General features: G+C 39.7%; 1 protein-coding gene across 2 annotated transcripts in view; it reads right to left on the bottom strand.

Moving 5' to 3' along the window:
* The window catches only part of HMCN1 (hemicentin 1), a 327054-nt gene that overhangs the window by 103981 nt on the left and 198774 nt on the right, over positions 1 to 24299 (bottom strand). For both annotated transcript variants that reach the window (XM_073356688.1, XM_073356687.1), the window contains 9 exons: positions 24010 to 24186; positions 21198 to 21349; positions 20012 to 20135; positions 16640 to 16815; positions 16202 to 16298; positions 13073 to 13195; positions 8628 to 8789; positions 4279 to 4560; positions 1819 to 1986 (listed from right to left, as the gene is read on the bottom strand). In XM_073356688.1, the coding sequence (XP_073212789.1) occupies positions 1819 to 1986; positions 4279 to 4560; positions 8628 to 8789; positions 13073 to 13195; positions 16202 to 16298; positions 16640 to 16815; positions 20012 to 20135; positions 21198 to 21349; positions 24010 to 24186 (1461 nt within the window). The remainder of the gene's footprint in view (positions 1 to 1818; positions 1987 to 4278; positions 4561 to 8627; positions 8790 to 13072; positions 13196 to 16201; positions 16299 to 16639; positions 16816 to 20011; positions 20136 to 21197; positions 21350 to 24009; positions 24187 to 24299) is intronic.

Genomic DNA, 24299 nt, shown 5'->3' with positions numbered 1-24299 from the left:
AAACTCCAACTCAAAAGTCCATAAAAACAAAAGATCAGAATTCACCACCACTCTGTGCAGTTTTCCTGAGTGATTACACAACAGCATGTAAAGTTCACAAGAAAACAAGGCATGGGGTTGTTAGTTTCCCCCTCCACCAACATTCAGGGATAACTTGAGGACTTTCCATGGCTCATGTCTCTGAACTCTGCAGTGACTGAGCACTGTGGAGTTAGTGACGTCGGAGTGGATTGAAGCAATCAATGGACAGAATGGAAAAAACTGATCTCAAAAGAGGCTGTTTGAGCTGATGGCAATATAATCCACACAACAGAAAGCCAACATCAGATCAAAAAATAAGGTTTATGTAACATAATAACCAAACACCCAAACCCTTTTCATACATATTGTGGATAAGAAAGGGCACGTATAACTGGAAATAGAACTAACCTTTTATGTTAAGTGTAGGGATGGGAAAATTATTTCAGATAAAATAAAATATCCTCCAAATTTCCAGATTCAAGATTTAAACAAACTATTTTGAACCTCTGACAAGGTTTTGTTTGTTTTCCATTATTTTTCTATATTCATGTTCCTCTTCCAAGTTCTGGGCAAGTTTGAGAACAGAAGGGCTGAAATCCCAAGAGAGGGGCTGACTTTGGGTAATGCATCTGGCCCAACCAGAAGAACTAGAAACTTCAGGAATATCACTTCTCATTAGATTTCTAGTCCAGTTTTGCAAACCCAACTTAAGAGAAGCATCCCAACTTGTATCAGCTTCTCCCAGCCACGCTCAGATAACAAACTTGCACAGGTCATCCCTTAGTACTTGAATGTTGTTGAAAGGGCCTGAGCCAAAGCCAACTCAAGTCTATGCAAAGACTCTCATCAACTTCAAAGTGTTTTCGATTGGGTCCATATATCCCTTTGTTAGCTTCAGAGCTGCTAAGTCAATTATGTATTTTAAATATGAAGTTACCAAACAGCAGTCACACTATAGGTTAGGCACTCCAAAGCCTGTACTTCATTTCATTCCAGCTGATGACCTGCGGAATGGTGTGCCCAAGTGCTGTCTTTTTTGGCTTTTATCAGAAGGTGCTCTGTCATATCAAACCATCTTAGTTTCTTGTTCTGTGTTTGCTCCAGGATTAGATCTGATTGGTTTTGAGGTTAAAAAGGAATTTACCACTTTAACTCCAAGGGCTCACAGGCAGGTTTTCCTCTGGTTCTGGTATTTAGAGTCACTGCAGACCCACATATATTCAAGGTAAAGTTCTCTTATTATTTGGGTTTTCATTCTGTTTTATGCTCAGCTAGTGAGCCCTTGCCAAAAAAACCGCAAAAACAAAAACAAAAACAAAAAAAAGTATGATCCAGAGGTAAAAGCTTGATTAAGTGAACTGACTTCATGGTGCACATGTACACTGAGAGCCTCACAACTATCAGCATCCACAAGGTAAGCAGTTACCATCTGAAATGGCTCTGGGGATAAATGTTCCTATGCATAGGCCCCTTTCCAGGTTGGACCAATCAACAGGTTGCCAAACCCTAGAGTGGGATCTCACTTGTAGATGCTAGCTCTTGCACACCATTGGATACTGAGCTACAGGCCATGCACTGCACCAGCGCTGAGATTCTCAGATCTGCACAAGTTAGCATAGCTCTAAATCAAATCTGGTAAGAACTTTCTGCTTGGTTTAGATTTGGTTCGACTGGCTATTTAATAAATGCTGCAGCCAATCTGGCCTAAACTATGAGTGTCTTTATTTAATAGGAACTCTTGCTGAGTGCTTTTCTATTTCTGCTTGTGTTGTTAGTATATCAGACTCTCAACTGTACCTGACAGAATTCTCACAGAGCTATTCAAGGGGACAGGCCGTCCATTCTTGAGCCATGTTATTGATGGCAGGGGAATTCCAGATGCTTCACAAATCAGAGTGACAGGATTTTTCTCCACAGCGCTGATGTTTTCAGGCACTTCCAGGTCACCTACAACACTTGGAGGGACTACAAAGCAACACAAAGGAAAAAACACACCTGATAAACTGAATAAAAATAACTAAGATTACTTCTGGATAAGACACACCACATTTTTTAAACTAACAAATTAATTCACTGCAGCTAAAACCATCCTGACCAGTATGGGACTGCATAGTTGCAGAGTAACTTCATTTTTCTATTCTAGTTACATGGTAGCAAAGTACCATCATTTTAACATTTTCAGTCTTCATATTATTCAGACATCATGTCACAAAAGGAAGAAGATATCTTGGAGCTGATTCTATCAATCCCCTTATGGATTCAGAATCATAGTTAGTACACAATATTACATTTTGCTTGCTATGTCCATTCTACAGCTAGTGAACTGGTAAGCAAAATTGAGTCAGACAGCCAGAATACTGTACTTTCTCTAATAGAAAAAGCAAAAATATGATGTAACCCCCTTTCAGGGATTTAAATAACAACAGTAAATCTCTTCTCAGTTTTCCATTGTTAGGAAGAGGAATAATTCAATTTTTTGCATGGTTCCACATTTCACATTTCCACTCAGGAAGTTCAGGCTAAGGAACAGATCTGAGTCTGTGAGCAGATTAAGTTTACAATTTTCTCTTCGATACATCCAAGTTTAATAATAAAATAAGAGAAATCTTAGAAGTAAAAAAAGAACTACCCCAGAGGCTTCCAACTGGAAAGAACCACAGTGTAATTGTCACCTCTCTTTTTTAATAATTACAGAACTATACATATTTTCTTCATTTTCAACTTAATTTCTATCTTTTTCTCTCTCTTCCTCTTCCTTTCTTCTCTAGTTGCTGTTTCCCTTTCTCATTTTATAGGAAGACTTTAGAATTGGAGATGAGCTGCATGGCTCATAGGAAGACTTTAGAATTGGAGATGAGCTGCATGGGTTATAGGAAGACTTTAGAATTGGAGATGAGCTGCATGGCTCATAGGAAGACTTTAGAATTGGAGATGAGCTGCATGGCTTATAGGAAGACTTTAGAATTGGAGATGAGCTCATCAAAGAACTACCCCAGAGGCTTCCAACTGGAAAGAACCACAGTGTAATTGTCACCTCTCTTTTTTAATAATTACAGAACTATACATATTTTCCTCATTTTCAACTTAATTTCTATCTTTTTCCCTCTCTCTTCCTCTTCCTTTCTTCTCTAGTTGCTGTTTCCCTTTCTCATTTTATAGGAAGACTTTAGAATTGGAGATGAGCTGCATGGCTCCCATTATCTCAAGATGTTCATAAACCTTCATGTTTCAGTGGGATCTGTGGCAGAATACTTGTCAAACAGACCACGTTAGTGATGATAATCAGTCATCCTCTTCCAGTGATACAGTAGCTACCCTAACCTGGTAGTCAAATTAAACCTGTTTCAGAGTAGCAGTCGTGTTAGTCTGTATCCGCAAAAAGAAAAGGAGTACTTGTGCACCTTAGAGACTAACAAATTTATTTGAGCATAAGCTTTCATGAGCTAGGTGTCTGATGAAACAGGAAGGATAGCCAGAGTGTAGATAAAGTCCCATTCTGAATCAGACTGGACACAGACCTGACACAGTAATTTTTGAAGTCACATACCATGGCTTTTCTTTTAAATGCAGATACTCACACTGTAATCCATGCCACTGAAGTCAGATTACTGAAATGTACTCTACCTGGGGCTATAAATTAAACCATTCAGATATTGCAGCTAGTGCCTGCTCATTACTTGTTCCTTCTTGCTGGGTGCACATGCACACTTGTGCTCCATAACTTGCACAGACTACCAGCCGAATTCTGGATGAAGTTTAAGGTTTGGTTTTAACCTGTAAAGTCCTAACTGGTTTGCATCCTGACTACTTGAGAAACTGTCTCTATCGTCATGCAATACCTTAGCAGCTGTGATTCTTCAGTGCATCCAAGCTAACACCCACCAAGTTTTATCAGGTGAGGACTAGCAGCAGGGTTTTCTTGGTTTCTCACTCATTCCCCATTTTAGAGCATCTGAGCCCAGATTTGATGACCTTCAGGATACTCCACAAGGCCTATTTTCCCAGCTTTTTCTTTGGGATGGAGATGGGGGTTGATTTGATTTTAGGAGGGCTATGTTTAGGGGTTAGAAGATTTGTATTTGTTTTGTTTTTTAAAATAACATTTGTGCTTTAACCTATGTCATGTGCCTAGAGCCATGTGATAGGCACAACTGAAACATCTCAATCAATATGACAACTGTTTCCTTACTGTCCCTGGGTAAACCTGAAAACATATCTGTGTCTACCTTGCCTGCTCCATTCATCTCCCCTACTCACCATGAATGTTTAAATCATATTTTCTGTCAGTCAGTCCTGCCACATTCACAGCAACACACACGTAGCGGCCAGTGTCAGACACATGGGCGTTCTTCAGCTGAAGAAGATATCCATCATTCAGTATTTCTACTCCCCTCCCATTGACAAGGGGATGACCATCTTTCATCCAGGTTATTGCTGGCTGTGGGTTACCCTGTACTTTGCACTCCAGTGAAATATTATTCCCTCTGGTTACAACAACTTCAGACGAGTGGTTCCCACTGTTCAGTATAGTTGGGCGAACTATTAAAGAAAAGGAAACAAAATGTAAAACCTTAGCATGAGAAGCTGAGGTTCAGAATGTGCAGTGATTCTTACACATAAGAATGAGTGAAATACTTAAAAGGGAGACCACCAAGAAACACCTCAGTGCTGCAGAAAGTGATGCTGGCAATTCAGTAGGTTGCACTCTGTGTTCTGAGTCGGTACTCAGATAATGCTTGGTGTTAGGAGACACTGAAGCTAAGATGTGAAAAAACATAAGCATGTAAAAATGCCTTTACCACTTGTGGTCAATGGCCTTTTTCACAAGAATATAAGTATTAATCCCAGTATTTTGGCTAAATTCCAGTTAAAGTATTAATTGCATTTTAATGACTTAATATTCACCCTGCAGTTTCAAGTGGCCGCTTCATTCTTATTCAAGTTCCAGTCCCAAATAGATGTGTTGAGCTGCTGTAGGTAGGTTTCAACTTAAAGGGAGCTACATTTCAGTGGTAGGTGAAGTGGATTCCTGCCTGTGAGTAAGGATCCCAAACCACTTTATAAACATAGAATTATAGGACTGGAAGGGACCTCAAAAGGTCATCTAGCCCAGTCCCCTGCACTCGTGGCAGGACTAAGTATTATCTAAACCATTCCTGACAGGTATTTGTCTACCCTGCTCTTAAAAATCTCCAATGATGGAGATTCCACAACCTCCTTCAGCAATTTATTCCAGTGCTTAACTACTATGACGCATGGCCAGAAAGGGTTAAACATCCTGCAAAATAAATAACCCTCAAAAGACATGTGGGAAGATAATGTTTGTGTTTTTGTGTATTTACATATGTAGGAGTAGGGTTGACAACGTAATCAACAATCCCTGTCTATTCTGTATTTTGATAATTCAGAGATCAAAAGAACATCCTAGCATTTAAATGAATTGTAAACATGAGCTACCTCTGTATTCATCTCTCTTTGAAATGTATAGCAAATAATCTGTGAATGGTGGAGGAACAAGCAAACTGCCTTATGTTAATTCTATAGCTAAGTACCAGTTATGGACCTCCTTCAAAGTCATCCTAATTACCTTTTGTTCCCGGAGGAACTCCCAACTTGTCAAAGAAGACATGAAATTGTAATCCTTGGGTCCTGATTCTGTCATCTCAGATCTGCTTAAGCTTCACCGGGGGAAGTCTGAGTCGCAAGACTGAGGTCCCAGTTATGCTGGTATGCCCTGAATATGATATTTGGACATTGGACTATAACCTACAAACTGAATTGTAAAGGAACTCTTTGCAGCTACAAAGCTCACCATCTCTGCTATGAATCTAAACCTCAATGAATTGAACTCATGTCTGTATGTATATTGATCTTTCAAACATTCTCTCTCTCTCTCTTTTGTTTTTTTAATAAATTTTAGTTTAGTTAATAAGAATTGGCTGTAGCATGTATTTGGGTAAGATCTAGACTATTCAATAACCTGGGAGGTAATGTGTCCGATCCTTTGAGATTAGTAGAACCTTTTCTTTTATATGATGAAATAAGATTTTCAGAAATCACCATATTTGACTTAGGCACCTGGATGGAGGCCTGAGGCTGGATCACTTTAAGGGAACTGTGTTGTTTGGACTTCTGAGTAACCAGTAAGGTAATAAAGAAGCTGTTTTATGCAGTCTTGGTAAATCTAAGTATTGGAATATCCACCAGCTTTTGGGGGTTTGGCTGCCACATTCTTTGCAGTTCACCCTAACTGAGTTACCACAGCTGGCCCCCACTGGGACCCCTGTCACAACTACCATGACAATTAGGAAGCTTTTCCTAATGTCCAGCCTAAACCATTCTTGCTGCAATTTAAGCCCATTGCTTCTTGTCCTATCCTCAGAGGTTAAGGAGAACATTTTACCAACCTCCTCCTTGTAACAACCTTTTATGTACTTGAAAACTGTTATCATGCCCTCTCTCAGTCTTCTCTTCTCCAGACTAAACAAACTCAATTTTTTCAATCTTCCCTCATAGGTCATGTTTTCTAGACCTTTAATCATTTTTGTTCTTCTTCTCTGGACTTTCTCTAATTTGTCCACATCCTCCTGAAATATGGCACTCAGAATTGGACACAATACTCCAGTTGAGGCGTAACAAACATGGAACAGAACTGAAGAATTACTTCTCATGTCTTGCTTACAACACCCCTGCTAATACATCACAGAATGATGTTTGCTTTTTTTGCAACAGTATTACATGGTTGACTCATATTTAGCTTGTGATCCACTATGATCCCCAGATCCCTTTCTGCTGTACTCCTTCCTACTAAGTCATTTCCCATTTTGGATGTGTGCAACTGATTATTCTTTCCTCAGTGGAGTACTTTCATAGAATCATAGAATATTAGGATTGGAAGAGACCTCAGGAGGTCATTTGTCCTTACTGAATTTCATCCTATTTTCTTCAAACCATTTATCCCATTTGTCCAGATCATTTTGAATGTTAATCCTATCCACCAAAGCACTTGCAACCCCTCCCAGCTTGGTATCATCGTCAAACTTTATAAGGCTACTTTCTATGCCATTTTCTAAATCACTGATAAAGATATTGAATGCAGAACTGATCCCTGCGGGACCCCACTTGATATGCAGAGGGATAGTTTGCCCATGTGCCCTTAATAATGTCTCTTTGAAAAACTGCCAACTCTCTTGAACTGTTTTCCCCCCTCAGACTTACTTCCCATGGGATCTTACCTTCTGTGACAAGATGGCTGATGCTAGTCTGGTGGGTCCTGCGCTTTTCTTTGGTGGGGAGCTAAGATGCCACCCCTTGCCCCTGCTTTTGGGTGCCGAGGGCCCCGCTACTAGTAGAAGAGGGAAATGGGGGAGGGGTCTGGGTTTGCTCCTCGCTCTGAGTCCCAGCCCCTCTCAACCCCTGCGGGTTTCTTACCCTCATCCCCCTTAGGTGGGGTTACCCTTGGTCCTTAGATGCTGGTATGAAGGGAGTCTCCCTGTCCTGCTGGGGCAGGGTCTCCCTTACTTCAGTACTCAGGTCTTCCAAATCTCACAACACACCTCCAAGCTCCAGTCCTCTCACCTTCCTCCTCCCTCACTGTCTGCCTGAAGTAGGGGGTTTTATTAGGTTCCTAACAGGGCCTTGATTGACTGCAGGTGCTCCAGTTAACCCGCAGCCATCTTCCCTAGTCAACAGGGAACCATGCCTTAATTAGCCTTGAGCTTATATATTTCCCCTCTAGCACTCTCCAACTGCTCCCTGGCCCTCGCGTATCACACTACCTTGCTGAAGTCTGCCTTCTTGAAATCCATTGCCTTTATGGTGCTGTTTTCCCTCCTACCATTCCTTAGAATCATGAACTCTACCATTTCATTATTACTTTCACCCAAGCTGCCTTCCACTTTCAAATTCTCAACCAGTTCCTCCCTATTTGTCAAAACATGTGTCTGTTTGTTGAAATGTTACAGGATTTTTCAGGCTGAAAGGCGTACTATATCTGCAAGGTTTTTAAAAACTTCAGTATTTAGTTATTCTCATAATTTTTCCTTAGCTGCCTTTTTTAGGCTGTCTCAATATTGTGTCCTTCGCTATTCACAATAACCGATAACGTATTTGTTGTATAACATGTGCAGTCTAAAAAACTGGAATAAGTGTGTATCAGCTCATTTCTGTATTATACCACATGCAAACCATACTCCTAAATAAACACAGCCTATATGTAATGTTATCACAGCAGAAAGTAATTTTCAGGATGAATTCCAGTGAAAATCACTTTTGCATCTGTATCTGTTAGATATCAGACAGACTCAACCAATTTCAGGAATTTCCCATCTGGTGGCTGGACTCACTGTCAGGGCACCCTGCATATTATTTCAGCTGAGATCTGAATCAATATCCTTATTGTATGTAGCCAGCAGGTTTATCAGGTGACTCCAGAAATTAATCCTCACTCTGGTTGAGCAAGTATGATCTTGTGCTGATGTTGTTTCATCTGGAAGTCACTCTCTGAAAACTTTACAGTCTAAACACAGTTTTACTAATTAAGGTTTCATAATGTAATTGTTTTTCCAGATCAATAATCACATAGAGAATATTACATAATGGCCTACCATAAACTTGCAAATTGTATTCTTTCTTTGTGTTTCCAGCTATGTTTGAAGCCAGACACATATAGGATGCAGCATCAGATTTTTCAGCAATTGCAATCTGCAACTGTCTGCCTCCAGACAGCACCCTGACTCTTCCTGTAGGGTCAGCCGGCAATGGAGAACCTGCAAGAGATATTCTTTCAAATAAAAACACAGAGAATGGTAAAGAGATTGTTCAGTAAATTTCACTGGCTCTTTTTAGAAATATCTGAGCCCAGAGTTGCAACTGATAAAAATAAAGAAGTTGCTTAGACCCAAATTTTCAAACTTGGATGCCTAACTTTGGATGAGACAGGCCAGTCCTCGCTTACAGACAGCCCCCAACCTGAAGCAAATACTCACCAGCAACTACACACCACACCACAGAAACACTAACCCAGGAACCAATCCCTGTAGCAAACCTCGTTGCCTACTCTGTCCCCATATCTACTCTAGAGACACCATCAGAGGACCCAACGGCATCAACCACACCATCAGCGGCTCATTCACCTGCATGTCTACTAATGTTATATATGAGATCATGTGCCAGCAATGCCCCTTTGCCATGCATATTGGCCAAACCAGACAGTCCCTATGTAAAAGAATAAATGAACACAAATCGGACATCAGGAATGGTAACACACAAAAGCCAGTGGGAGAACACTTCAGTCTTTCTGGACATTCTATAACAGATTTGAAAGTAGCTATACTTGAACAAAAAAACTTCAGAAACAGACTTCAAAGAGAAACAGTAGAACTAAAATTCATTTGCAAATTTAACACCATTAATTTGGGCTTGAATAGGGACTGGGAGTGGCTGGCTCATTACAGAAGCAGCTTTACCTCTCTTGGAATTGACACCTCCTCATCTATTGTTAGGAGTGGACTACATCGACGCTGATTGAATTGGCCCTGTCAACACTGGTTCTCCACTTGCGAGGTAACTCCCTTCTCTTCATGTGTCAGTATATTTATGTCTGCATCTGTAACTTTCACTCCATGCATCTGAAGAAGTGAGGTTTTTACTCACGAAAGCTTCTGCTCAAATAAATCTGTTAGCCTTAAAGGTACCCCCGGACTCCTTGTTGTTTTTGTGGATACAGACAAACATGGCTACCCCCTGATACTTAACTTTGGATGCTTATCTCTGATTTGTGCATTTGAAAATCGTACATTTCATAGTATCATAGAATCATAGAATATCAGGGTTGGAAGGGACCTCAGGAGATCATCTAGTCCAACGCCCTCCTCAAAGCAGGACCAATCCTCAACTAACTCATCCCAGCCAGGGCTTTATCAAGCCTGACCTTAAAAACCTCTAAGAAAGGAGATCCCACCACCTCCCTAGGTAACGCATTCCAGTGCTTCACCACCCTCACAGTGAAAACGTTTTTCCTAATATCCAACCTAAACCTCCCCCACGGATAGAACCTCAATGTTGAATAGAGGGGAACGATCACGTCCCTCAATCTGCTGGCAATGCCCCTACTTATACAGCCCAAAATGCCATTAGCCTTCTTGGCAACAAGGGCACACTGTTGACTCACATCCAGCTTCTCGTGCACCATAACCCCTAGGTCCTTTTCTGCAGAACTGCTGCCTAGCCATTCGGTCCCTAGTCTGTAGAAATGCATGGGATTCTTCCGTCCTAAGTGCAGGACTCTGCACTTGTCTTTGTTGAACCTCATCAGATTTCTTTTTGCCCAATCCTCTAATTTCTCTAGGTCCCTCTGTATCCTATCCCTACCCTCCAGCATATCTACCACTTCTCCCAGTTTAAACTTGCTGAGGGTGCAATCCATGCCATCCTCCAGATCATTAATGAAGATATTGAACAAAATCGGCCCTGGGACTGACCCTTGGGGCACTCCGCTTGATACAAGCTGCCAACTAGACATGGAGCCATTGATCACTACCCATTGAGCCCAACGATCTAGCCAGCTTTCTATCCACCTTACAGTCCATTCATCCAGCCCATACTTCTTTAACTTGCTGGCAAGAATACTGTGGGAGACCGTATCAAAAGCTTTGCTAAAATCAAGGAATAACATGTCCACTGGTTTCCCCTCATGCACAGAGCCTGTTATGTCATCATAGAAGGCAATTAGATTAGTCAGGCATGACTTGCCCTTGGTGAATCCATGCTGACTGTTCCTGATCACTTTCCTCTCCTCTAAGGGCTTCAGAATTGATTTCTTGATGACCTGCTCCATGATTTTTCCAGGGACTGAGGTGAGGCTGACTGGCCTGTAGTTCCCAGGATCCTCCTCCTTCCCTTTTTTAAAGATGGGCACTACATTAGCCTTTTTCCAGTCATCCGGGACCTCCCCCGATCGCCATGAGTTTTCAGAGATAATGGCCAATGGCTCTGCAATCACATCCGCCAACTCCTTTAGCACCCTTGGATGCAGCGCATCCGGCCCCATGGACTTGTGCTCGTCCAGCTTTTCTAAATAGTCCTGAACCACTTCTTTCTCCACAGAGGGCTGGTCACCTCCTCCCCATGCTGTGCTGCCCAGTGCAGTAGTCTGGGAGCTGACCTTGTTCGTGAAGACAGTGGCAAAAAAAAAATTGAGTACATTAGCTTTTTCCACTTCCTCTGTCACTAGGTTGCCTCCCTCATTCAGGAAGGGGCCCACCCTTTCCTTGACTTTCTTCTTGTTGCTAACATACCAGAAGAAATGCTTCTTGTTACTCTTAACATCTCTTGCTAGCCGCAACTCCTGATTTGGCCTTCCTGATTTCACTCCTGCGTGCCTGAGCAATATTTTTATACTCCTCCCTGCTCATTTGTCCAATCTTCCACTTCTTGTAAGCTTCTTTTTTGTGTTTAAGATCAGCAAGGATTTCACTGTTAAGCCAAGCTGGTCACCTGCCATATTTACTATTCTTTCTACACATCAGGATGGTTTGTTCCTGCAACCTCAGTAAGGATTCTTTAAAATACAGCCAGCTCTCTTGGACTCCTTTCCCCCTCATGTTATTCTCTCAGGAAATCCTGCCCATCAGTTCCTTGAGAGAGTCAAAGTCTGTTTTTCTGAAGTCCAGGGTCCGTATTCTGCTGGTTCTCCTTTCTTCCTTCTGTCAGGATCCTGAACTCGACGATCTCATGGTCACTGCCTCCCAGGTTCCCGTCCACTTTTGCTTCCCCTACTAATTCTTCCAGGTTTGTGAGCAGCAGGTCAAGAAGAGCTCTGCTCCTAGTTAGTTCATAGGAAATTGTCCCCTACACTTTCCAAAAACTTCTTGGATTGTCTGTGCACTGCTGTATTGCTCTCCCAGCAGATATCAGGGTGATTGAAATCTCCCATGAGAACTAGGGCCTGCCATCTAGTAACTTCCGTTAGTTGCCGGAAGAAAGCCTCGTCCACCTAATCCCCCTGGTCTAGTGGTCTATAGCAGACTCCCACCACGACATCACCCTTGTTGCTCACACTTCTAAACTTAATCCAGAGACTCTCAGGTTTTTCTGCAGGTTCATACTGGAGCTCTGAGCAGTCATACTACTCTGTTAGATACATACATTTGTTTATGGAGGAGATTTTTGAAGGGGCTGAGAAGTATGAGCTCTGGGTGCTCAGAACCTTTGAAGATGAAGCTGCCACTTTCAAATGTTTTTCTGAATGCTGAAATATTTTAATTTAATTTTAGGTACCAGAGTGTGAAAATTTAGTCCTTACTATACAGTAATAAGACAACTTGTATTTGCCTTTTTAGCTTCTATAAGATGACAGAATGACTAAATGATAATGCAGCATAATAAGGATTTGCCACAATTGAATCTTGTCTGAAAATTCTATTAAGTAAATGTAGTGTTTTATAACAAACATTTCTTTTCCTACAACTCCTACAAAATTCAGTTAGGTTCAGTCATTCAGATACCACAAGAACAGTGCCCTAAAAAGAACATAAATATACAGATAAATAGATAAGACACGCTGGAAAGGCATGTCTAGACTTAAACACTGGGACTGATTAAGAACATAGGAATTACCATATTGGAACAGTTCAATGGTTCTATCTTGTCTGATATCCTGTCTCCAATTGGTCAATGCTTAAGTGTAGTGAGGAAAAATTCAAAATGCACCTAACTGTGCAATACTAAATCATAAGGAGGACATATGCTGGTGATCAGTTTATACCCTGAAGCCACAAGGATTTACAGTTCCCTGTAAATATTGATCTGGGTAAAAGAAAGTTCGTTAAATCACAAATGGCAATGATTGTAGCTAGATACTATTGTCATCACGCTGAGGCTGAGAATGTAAAAGGAGCCTAAGGAAATCCCACTGAATTTCAATGGCATTTAAGCACCTTAATTTCCTTAGGGTCCTATGAAAATTCCTCCCAAAGTGTCTGAGGGGGAAAATGGCGAAAACTGCAAGAAGAAAATTAACAGTTTGTAATTATTGACAATGGTAACTCACTGTTCTTTTTCCAGGTAAGGCTTGGTGGTGGAATACCACTGGATTCACATACCAAACTGATAAGACTTCCTTCAATTACTGCCAACTGGGAGAGTTCATCTGAACCATAAATACTCGGTGGCACTGAAAACAAATACCAAAAAATGCACTCAGTTTGAATCAGAATGAGACCTGCTAACACTGGGCCAATATCAGACCTGGTAAAAGCAAATGGAATCCCATTGTGCACTGAGCAGGACACAGGTACTGCATCCACTGTCCTGGAGGAATACCCCTCTGTGAGGTACAGCATACTCCCTCTGCGTGACTGGCTCCCTCCTCCAGGAGAATCAGAGCAATTCCTGTCCTCTGCTGAGCACATACGCTGCAATTCTGACTGGCTTTTATGCAGGTTGCACCATAAGAGGAGGCTCCTATGCCTTTACCTACACTACAGACCTGCCAGGCAGAAACTGACCCTGAATGATTGCCCAACTCATTATCTTAGCTTATGTACCTTTTGATACTGTAAGTCTGCAAGCTACTCAGCCCCTTTTAAAATTCAACTACAGCCACAATCTTGTTTACTTCCTGTGGCCACAAAATCTTTGATTGTCTGCATGCTTCACAAAGAAATATTTCCTTTTGCTGGGTCTAATATTGAGTGTCCCCTCTGTTCAGTTATTATGCAACAGGAAAGGAAGCACAGAAAAGAAGGGCCAATCCATTTTCACTCTGATCTTCAACAGTTTTTAATACTTTGGGTCAGGTCCCACAGAAGAGATAATGGCCTGCTTGGAGCTGGGGAGGCAACTTTCCTTAACATACAATAGTAAATCCTTGAAAATTGACCAGGAGAAGCAGTGGATATCTCAGGCTGAAGTGGGAGAAGGGAATCTCACTAGTGAATGGCTTATCCAACACATTTCTGCCACATGAAAATAGGAAAGCATTTCGGTCTGACACTTTAGCCCTCTGATTCTCTTAATTTTTTATAGAGCAGAAACAGATGCATGAATTTCAACACTGGCGACTGTAAAGCTTTATACTGTATTATACTGGTTTCAAGCTTTGGTTTCATTTGTTCTGCTTCAAACCATTAAGCTTATGACAGTCTCCAAAGAGCCAAATATTATCTTTAGTACATAGGCTGTGTTCTGACAGTTTCTGCAATTCGAGTTAGCTCTGGGGATCTGACTAGAACTCAGAACATAGTCAGATGGACACATTTCCTGTATTTACCACTCAAAAATATGGCAAGTATCATTTCTGCTCCTAGTGTGTAAACAAAGGATTTCATTCTAAACAGTTAACCACAGATGGCTTTTACAGGCAACTTTTGGTTTCCATTAAGTTTTTCCAGTCAATGCTGCTAACTAACACAAAATTATCTCTTCCTTCAAAATGGTATTAAAATGCTCTCTGTGCACAAAAGGAGCAAATCCAGCTCCCTCCGCTGAAGCCACAGAAGAATCTTTTGCAACAGTGAGAGTCTGCTGTGAAACTGGGGATGGACATAAGGTGGGAGATGCAGAGAGTGGATGTGTTGCTGGTGAAAAGTGTGTGGAGACAGAAGTTTTCTATCTATTCACAGACTAGGTACATCATAGGCATCATCCACATTGTAACACAGCCCCCAACCACCATATAAATGCCAGTCTAAATTAAGATTTTATATCACCTGTTTTTCAAATAAATTCTGATTTTTGAAGGCTCAGGAAAATATAATATTTTACTAGAGTATCATGCATTATACATATCCAGAGCCAGATTGAAAAAACCTGGCCTCTGTTTTGATGACTTCATTTAAGAGGGAACAAGTAATTGCACCTAACTTTGCTGGTCACTAATAGGAAGCCAAAAATTAGGCTCAAAATATGTGCACTGAATACAAATATCTCTAGGATAAGGGAATTATTTAGTTTTGTTAAGGTTATTTTTTTTGTTGTTCATAATGGGTGAAATTCAGCCAGCACAAGGCATATATGCCCTTCTAAGTCCCACTTACACTCTATTTTGAGGACTTATTTGAACTTAAGTGGTTCCTGGGCCTTGTTCTGGATCCCTGCACTGAGGTGAATTTTACCTAAACAGGAAAGTTTTCATACCTTTATAATAAAACAAAATCAGCAGTCTAATTGGCTCTAAGCCAAGTTATTTATCCCATTAAAGTCACATGGTTTAGGATTCCATTCAGGTCTCACTTACTTGGTAGGGCACCATCAACCAAACTTGACATTGCTTTATATACTACTTTTTATAAATATAAAACATATATTTAGTATATAAAACATTGTTTTATATTACTACTTTTTAGTACAGAAAATGACATTGTTTTATATAAAAGAATGTTGTTTTCTATACTAAAAAGTAGTAATCAGTCATACTAATCACATATTGACTGATATCAGAAAATTTCAGTCAGCTAATTGTTTATGGCTGATGACAGAATAAACTGATTATTATTTTTGAAGATACATTTATGGTCAGAAAATGACTATGCTAAAATAGCACCTCCTCACATATCTGCATCATGTGTGATTTCTGATTCATATCTGTCTATTAGCATTAACCTTTTTTTACTACAGCTATTGTTATTATTTACAACTGTTAAACTGTGCAGAGTAAATATAACTATGAGAGAGTAATTTGGATTCTCAGCCTCCAAAATTGCACACCCCAAAAACTTGGAAATTATGTGGGTTTAATCCAAAAGACATTGGTGTAAACAAATTGGTTAGTTATATATCTAACTACCCAAAGCGGATATGTAAATATTGTTTGTGCGTGCAAATCTGAGATTATGAGGTGTCTAAAATTTTGATTACATTAATTTAGAAGCCAAATTGAAGTCGTACTGAAAATATGGTCTAATATTTTTATGTGGGCAAAATTGTTCTTTTGCTTTCTTTACTCCATGTATCATAATGCATAGGTATACATTTTAGGTCTGCCTGAAGGTAACATTTGGGTAGTCCCATGTCAATTTCTAAGCTCCTTGTGAAACACTAAGCATGGCTTATTTTATAGGCAGCATAGGATCAACCTCAGAAATGAACTACATATGAAATACACAGTGTGCTCCAGCATTATGCTTCACAGCTTTACCAGAGTTTTGTCCCCAGGCTTGATATAGTATTATAGACTTACCCCAAACATTGACATTATAGTTCTTTTCTGTTTTCCCAGCAACATTTGTGGCTTCACAAGTGTAACATCCAGTGTCTTGAACCTGAGCTTCTTCAATCTAGAAATAAAATTAAACCTTTTGACTATCATTATGAGTAGGTTTTTATTTTGTGTATAGAGTATTATGTATTAAATGTTATTAGGGTGAAGTTGTTTATTTTTACACCAGTCAATCTAAAACTTTAAACATAAATTTAGCAGGGATGATACACTATCCTAAAAACTCAGGAATATGTGTTCCCCATAGCACTCATCCATTATTCATATGGGTATCAATGGGACTTATACTGTAAAGATCTCCTCTCAAGTTGCTGATAGCCTGGAAAAAGAATAGTGTCTTCATGATTGATAAGCGGCCGAGAAAGTAAGCACTACAGGAGTCTCACAAGTGAACTTTACCTTCAATACACTTCCATCTTCAGAGATGCTGAGGCCTGGTTTCTTTAACAAAGGTCGGCCATCTTTGAGCCAAGTCAGCCTGGGTGGGGGAATGGCATTGCTCTGGCAGCGCAGCTCCACTGCTTGGCTGATGAGCACAGAGACATTCTGTTCTTCTCCCATAATGTTTGGTGGAACTAAAACAACACATAAAACAAAGAATAAATCCCCTGGCCAACACAGACTCTCACAAGACACACTGAGGAGTTAGTACACCCACCTAATAAAAATAAGACGGCAGCTATCAGCCAGTTTGACACATTGTGCGTGGAATGAAACAGCTGGTCTATGATCATGTATCAGATATACTGTCCCAATTGCGTACAAAGAGTTCTCACCACCAGAGATATGTTAGTGAAATTCCTAGTGGAGAGAAATGGTGAAATTCTACTTGCAGGGAGATGGTGAAGATACAGAGTAAGGCTATGTCTACACTACGGACCTTACAGTGGCACAGCTGTACCACTGCAGCTGTGCTGTTATAATGTCTTCTGTGTAGCCGCTCTATGCCGATGGGAGAGAGCTCTCTTGCCGGCATAATTAAACCACCCCCAGTGAGCAGTGGTAGCTATGTCAGCGGGAGGCACTCTCCCACCGACATAGCACTGTCCACACCAGCGCTTTTGTCGGTGAAACTTATGTCGGTCAGGAGTGTGTTTTTTTCACTCCTCTGACTGGCAAAAGTTTTGCCAACAAAAGTGCTAGTGTAGACAAAGCCTAAGGCAAGTACGCAAATAGTTGTAATATAATTTAGCAAATGAAAACCATTTAGAACCATGGAACAAATGTGGCTCAAAGGGCTACGATAAGGAGCAATGAGATGAGGAAAGAAAGGACAGACTTAACCTCCTTCTTGCAGTGCCATGATGACTAATGTTGAAACTATCTCACGTTAGGTTCCTTAAAGAACCATTAATGGAAATTGGCAATAGAAAGTTGTTGAGGAACTCTATGGCCCAATATCATTTTACTCATGTGCTACACTTTCTGATCTTTTGGAAGTGAGAGGAGAATTTTGCCCAGAGCAGGCTGAATGTTTATGGTTCCAGCCAAATGAACAATAATTAATGATTTAATCATCATTAGTTCATAATCTACCATTCTACGGTTATCCTCTATGTGTTATGTATGGTATTTGCTAGCTAGTTATTGTATGTGCTGAGAACAAACACTATAATTAAATGCGTGTAACAGTTTCTGTGACAACTCCCTCCCCTCCCCCATTTTCACACATATATAACTACACTTTTCCTCATTTTAAAAATGGAAAAAAAGTTTCCCGCACACATAGGTAACTCAAAAGCAACTGCCTTAGCACTTGACACTTAATACTCACTGAGGAATACATTCAGGACCAAGTCTGAAAAGAGATTTAGATTTTAATGGGGGGACAAATCCTGCATATCCTTACTTACAGGAATAGATCTTATTCATGTGAGATACTCTTCTGAGTAAGGATTTGGAGGAGAAGGCCCAAAATTATGATTGAAAACTGGCTACTGTGAGTGCACACTTGGTTAAGTCTGAATTTCATAAGTGTGTGCTTATCTATGGTAGGCTGAGATTTTCAGACCTACTTGAGGGGGATTGGACAGAACTGGGCTTCCAAAAACCCTAAGCAGCTTTGAAAGTATCAGCTGTGCATTAGAGAGTAAAATTCTTGATAAAATCTTGAAATGACATAAAAAGTTAAGACAGCCTAGTTGCATCAGTACTCTTCAATCCGTAAAAAGCAACTTAGTGTGCTGTTTCAACCTTCTTTCCTTTGCTGCTATTTTTTTAAAAGGAGGCAAATTAAATATAAAAACTTTATTAATACAACATTAAGTTGACGTCAAAAATATAATAAATCAAGAACTGAAAAAAGTTGAGGTTCTAACAACAACATTTGCTTGGCTACATTGCACATGTCTAATGGGGTTTTTATTTCTGCTCTGTACCACACATCTGCAATGTGACATAAAAGGGTGCTGCAAGAACTTTAACTTTTACATTTCCTTTTATTTTTAACTGTGCAACTTTAACATTCCATAAACGACGTGTAATATTAAACAAAATATGGGGGGGGGGAGAAAAAGGAAACACTGTCTGTGAGAAATATCTAAAATGACCCAAAGAAGAGCACTGTGTAGCTCAAAAGCTTGTCTCTTTCACCAGCATAAGTTGGTCAAATAAAAGGTATTACCTCATCCACCGTAGGAGAAATACCATAAACCTTATTCAAAACAAAGAGACTTTTTCATAATTAGTGCATATGAGATTAAAACTGCCCCAAGGTAGCACTCAATACCCGAGCAATACAGGTCTCAAGATATCATGAGAAAAAAACCCATAATATAGCATTGTTTTTCTTAACACAGGAAATACTAAACAGAACAGCTGATATCACAGCTTGAAAATAATTTAGGGGAAAAGTCTGGTCTTTGTGGATAAGAAACATAATAACTGTAAAAAAATCTGTTTATCTTACTTTCTTTGTAGAATTTACAGAAGGCCTGGATTCTTCATGACAGTTCGTGGAACTGAACATTGAAGGCTGACCTGTTACTGCAGAAAGCTAATTTATTTCCGAATATTTTTCACCAATTACTTCTCCTTTCAGCTACATGACTTGAACTATGTTCAAAAGGAAACTGCATTACAAAACTGAGAAACAGGGACTAAAAAAAAATAGAGAATCTGTTTCTGAAGGAACAAAGGATTAAAATGAATCTAATTATCTTACAGGATATGTTAACAAACTTGTTCAAACTCTTAATTTGGTCAAGTATGTACCAAGTTTCTAACCATCTCGGCCTCCGTAGCATTCCAAATTCTTCTCTCCCTCTCATTTCTTAATTAGTCTACCTACTGGAGTTAAGTATTAACAATAATATTAATTTTAGGTGACAGCCTTCAAGGCTTCTCAAGATTGCCATGCAGCTGAGTTCAACCCAGACCAGCCTTTATTTCAATGCTCTTTTTAAGCATGCATCACTACAGTGCACAGAACCCTCTGTCACAGCTGGTGAAATCGCTCTCCTTTGCTGTAACCTCAGAGAGGACAAGTACATCCAGTAATGGGTTGTGAGAAGGTCCCACCAGCTCAAGCCTGAGAAACATTGGCTGGGAAGTGTGGAGGAAGCTAACACTGCCCTGCCTCTGCTATACTTGTCTTGTAGATACACAGAGGAACATATTCCTTCTCACTACCTGGTCTCTTTCCTAGTTTATGTTCAATTAGGCCCAGCCTTCCTTAAAGTAGCTCTAAGAGTTGAGCCCTTGTTATGGATAAAAACAAGTTTGGGCATCAATTTCAATGTTCATACTATAGGAAGCTGTCAGAATGCTCACCATAAACTCTGAGATCAATATCCCTTTGTTTCTCCCCAGCAGCATTCACTGCAACACAGATATACTTTCCTGTGTCACTGATCTGAGCGCTAGTCAGTGCCAAGACACGACCCCCAGAGAGAACCTGTAAAAGAAAGGTTGAAAGGACACTTTCATTATACTCTTTTAGTTTCTCTAGTAATATACTGCAGTATAACAGAGTTAGAACCATTATCTTTCATTATCTTAGAACCATTATCTTTCATTTTGAAGCAAAAAAATGCTCCGATTACATCTCTTCTCTCTTTCCCTTGTGTTTCTCCCAACTCAGATCCTGCAAAGACTGAAGCACATACTTAATTTTATGCAGGCCCCAACTGGGCTATGTGTATTCGTAAGTCTTTTCAGAATCTGGACATCAGCCTCTCACTCTCAGCTTCACATCTATTTTGCCTCCCTCTATGCCTGGAACAATCTCCATTTTCTAACACATTCCCTCTCTCCCCTCTTTCAAATCTCTCCTTAAAATCCACTTCTTCCAGGAATCATCCTTTCCATCTTCTTTTCTCCAACTCCCCAACTATTATTTTGTGTCATATCTTGGCTATCTCAACAGGAATCCTTCCTTAGCACATACTTGAAACTTGCAATTTTACTGTATGGTGCTATATACATTATTTTTATTAACAACAATGCTACTAGTTAGCATCATGGCATTGTATCCATGGTTAACACTTCCCTGAATTCCTTTAATGGACATTTTTGTTTGAATTTACTACCACTGAAAAAGCGCTAGTTGACAGCCTCTATTTATCCACAGGACAGGTTTTCATAGGCAGCTGCAGTGCAAACTTCCCCAAATTGCCTGACCAATGTGGCTCAGTCTTGACCTCAAATGAATCACCTCACAGTGGCAGCACGGTTTAATTTCCTTATTCATTCTTTCCTCTCTGAGAAGTGCCAATTTTAGCAGTATGAACTCTTGACTAAGAGCACCAATTAATTTCATAAAGGCTACAGTGAGCAATCTTCATACCTATGGTTATTACCAACACAGGCTAGATTTGAACCAGTAACCTTGACAGGAAAGGCACACATGCCTCACTGAAAACCCTCTAAAAATCCAGTTCCATTAAAATAAACTAGTTTTAAGTACTCATGTCAAGATACCAAAAAACCTACAAGTACTAAGGTTTGCATCGATTACCTGGAGTCCATCAGAAAAGCTGGAAACGGGGCTACCGTCTTTCAGCCAAGTCAGAATGGGTGTAGGGATACCTCTGGCTTCACATTCCAGCCTCACTAGATTATTAACCACCACTGCCACCATCTCATTCTTGCCAGAAATTGATGGGGGCACTGAAAAACAGAACAAACTTAAGATAGCTATGGAGAAATATAAATCAGAACAAAATTAAATGTGCCACTTACTTTTGGAAAGAGTTTTTCTTCCTGAAACTGCAAGGCAGTCCATCGTTTGTCATTTGTCCACACTGTGCCAAATCCTACTCTCTTTACTTACATAAGTAGTCAGATATCTTCATTGGAACCACTCGTGTGAGTATGATGAGCAGTAATGGGCCCGTTGCCCAGAGGGCAGCCATGAAAACCAGAAATCATAACATAAAATCTGAAAATGTTCTCTCAAATTTTTACAATACTGCATTTAGACCTTGTGAAAGATCTTACCAGTGAGTATTAAAGCAAAAATTTAAATCTAAATCTAATGAAGCAAATACATATGGAATATAGTAAATCAACCTTGTGAAATTGACATGAAAATGTACAGGTCCAGGCGCCTACAAAATCTACCTGCCCACTTTTTACATGATAATGAAAAACATCTTAACTACTCGTCATAAATTACTTGCTTTAGTTGAGTGGCTGAGTAGAATTTTGCAGGGCTGCATTTAAAGGGACACTTGCTTGAATTTTTAAATGAATTGCTTTGGCCACCCTTGTGTTCCTTTCCTTTTATGTTTGCTTCCCATGAACATTCAAGTGACTGGAATTTTATATTCTACAAATATTTGTATCAGTGCAATTCAAAGTCAAATGGATGAGTATTTGCAGAAAACAAAATTTAGATGTGCATATGGGAAAAGTTTGACTTATCTAGTCAGGAAATTAAAACAGTATTGTGTGACTTATCTCACCAATTACAACCAAGCAACATAGCTTAAATATTCAGTATCTGTAACAACAATTTAAAACTTGCAGTGAACCTTTCATGATTAACATAGAAAGAAAAGAATGTCATAATCTACTCACAGATGTACTATGTATAGAAAAAGAGCGTATGTTAATCAGATAAATTATTCATGGAAAACTAGTTGCTCAATTGTTTTAATGAGTGAACAATTTCTGGTAAACCATGATGCAGACTATTCATTCTCCCTGATAAATAAGCTCTAGTAGAACCAGAAATGCTGGAAGATAAGCAGTTTGCCATACAATTTGCCGTAACAAGTATCCATTGTTCTTCGATAATTGCAAATGTTTTATAATGGTGAGAAACAACTAAAAACACCTTCAGACAATGAAATCATATGAATATACTTTATCTGAATTCAGAAGATTTGGCACCTACAAATAGTTCTATAACTCCCTTCAATGTTAAGATTGGAGTATTGTTTTCTAAACAATGAGAACACAATGCCAATTTATGCTGTAGCTACTGTAACCAAAATACTGTTTCTACAGCAGAATTTGAATAAAATGAGATATTAATGGGATGAGAAATATGGTCATACACTACAGTGATGAGCATGGTATAAGAATCAAGATAAGAGAAATATATGCTCATTAAACTCAATATAACTTCTCCTGTGTTCTGCCATGAATCCTTTAGAGTCCATTATCTCCTCATTGTTCATAACTTCTACTTTAAACTGAATGAAATATAAAGAAATAATTTACACATGATGACCGTACTTATGTAGGGTTAAAGAATAGTATTATGATCTCATGCTTCACAGTGTAAACTGATCACTGGATAGGTCAGAACGGGTTCTCTTCCCAGACCCATTAGGTACACACTGAACTGGCTACGTGCATTAGGAACGGTTTAATCTTTCTTTGATTGCAACTGATTGCAGTACTGGGTGACATGTTTTGATCTGGAATGGTAAACAAATCCTGTGAGTCTAATCTATCTGGCTAACCCAAAGGGTATTACTGAACTGAAACTCCAGCCTCCATAAAAAGAAGCCCATGTGTTTAAGAGTTATTTTTTAATTTTTAGCTTTGAACAGAAATAATGACCTTGGCACCAAACATTTCCTGGGGATTAATGACTGGGTGGGGTTAATTGCTTTTGGCTGTGTTTTGGGCCATCAAATTCTGTCAGATAGTCATTAATCCTAAGGAAAGGCACTGCCCAAGGTCATTATTGGTTAATTAACATTAAAAGGAATTACATGCTGTTTGTGCATCTCAGTGGAAGAATACAACCCTGATACCACTGTGCCAAATTCTGGCTGCAGATTAGAGTGGAAGGCTCCCACTGAAATATGTTGTGTGTGAGCAAATTCTGAAGGCAAATTTGTCTTAGGGACTGAGGGGTTTTGATCAGGTTTTTAGTGACTATAAACTAAAGACTCACAATTTCATTTTAATTTTATACAACCAAATACAATTTCCTCTAAAGCCTCTGAACTATGAATCAGCTTCTGTTTTCTTTCTATGGTATATTTACCTGTTGTAGAGTTCAAAATGATCAACAATGAACAATACCCCCTACCTTTTCAAACTGCTGCAGCAGCAACATTTAAGTTTCTCTGACAGATCTGGCTAAACTGCTCTCTCCTATCAGAATTGACAAACATCTTCAATCGAGTTTTCCCATGTCAATGCTCTAAAGAGAGAAATGTGGCCTTGGTATTCTCCACAACTCCCCTCAGAAAATAATTAGTGATAGGAAGGATTGTATTAAGTATGTATAATAAAACTGGAAAAGAGCAGGCAAAATGCACATAGATTATTTTCCTCAAGCTGTTTTTATGATATGCAACACTTACCATGAACCTGCAGGTTGTAAAAGAGCTCAGCTGTTCCTGCTGTATTGACAGCCACACATTTATAAATGCCAGTGTCAGAGATCTGGGCACTGTCAAGCTGAACGATTTGCCCCCTGTTTAAGAACGTGACACTTGCAGCGCCAGCAAGTGGATGACTATCTTTGTACCATGTGATAGCTGCAATGTGAAATAAGAGAGAGGGAAAAGTTACTGACTGTACCCTTATAGCTGGCAGTAATAAAGCTAGTTCTAGGCAACAATAGAAAGAAACTTTCCAAATTATCGTAAAA

This window comes from Lepidochelys kempii, chromosome 8 (assembly GCF_965140265.1).
Source record: "Lepidochelys kempii isolate rLepKem1 chromosome 8, rLepKem1.hap2, whole genome shotgun sequence".
In the NCBI taxonomy this organism is placed as follows: domain Eukaryota; kingdom Metazoa; phylum Chordata; order Testudines; family Cheloniidae; genus Lepidochelys; species Lepidochelys kempii.
This window is presented reverse-complemented; position numbering and strand designations above follow the sequence as displayed.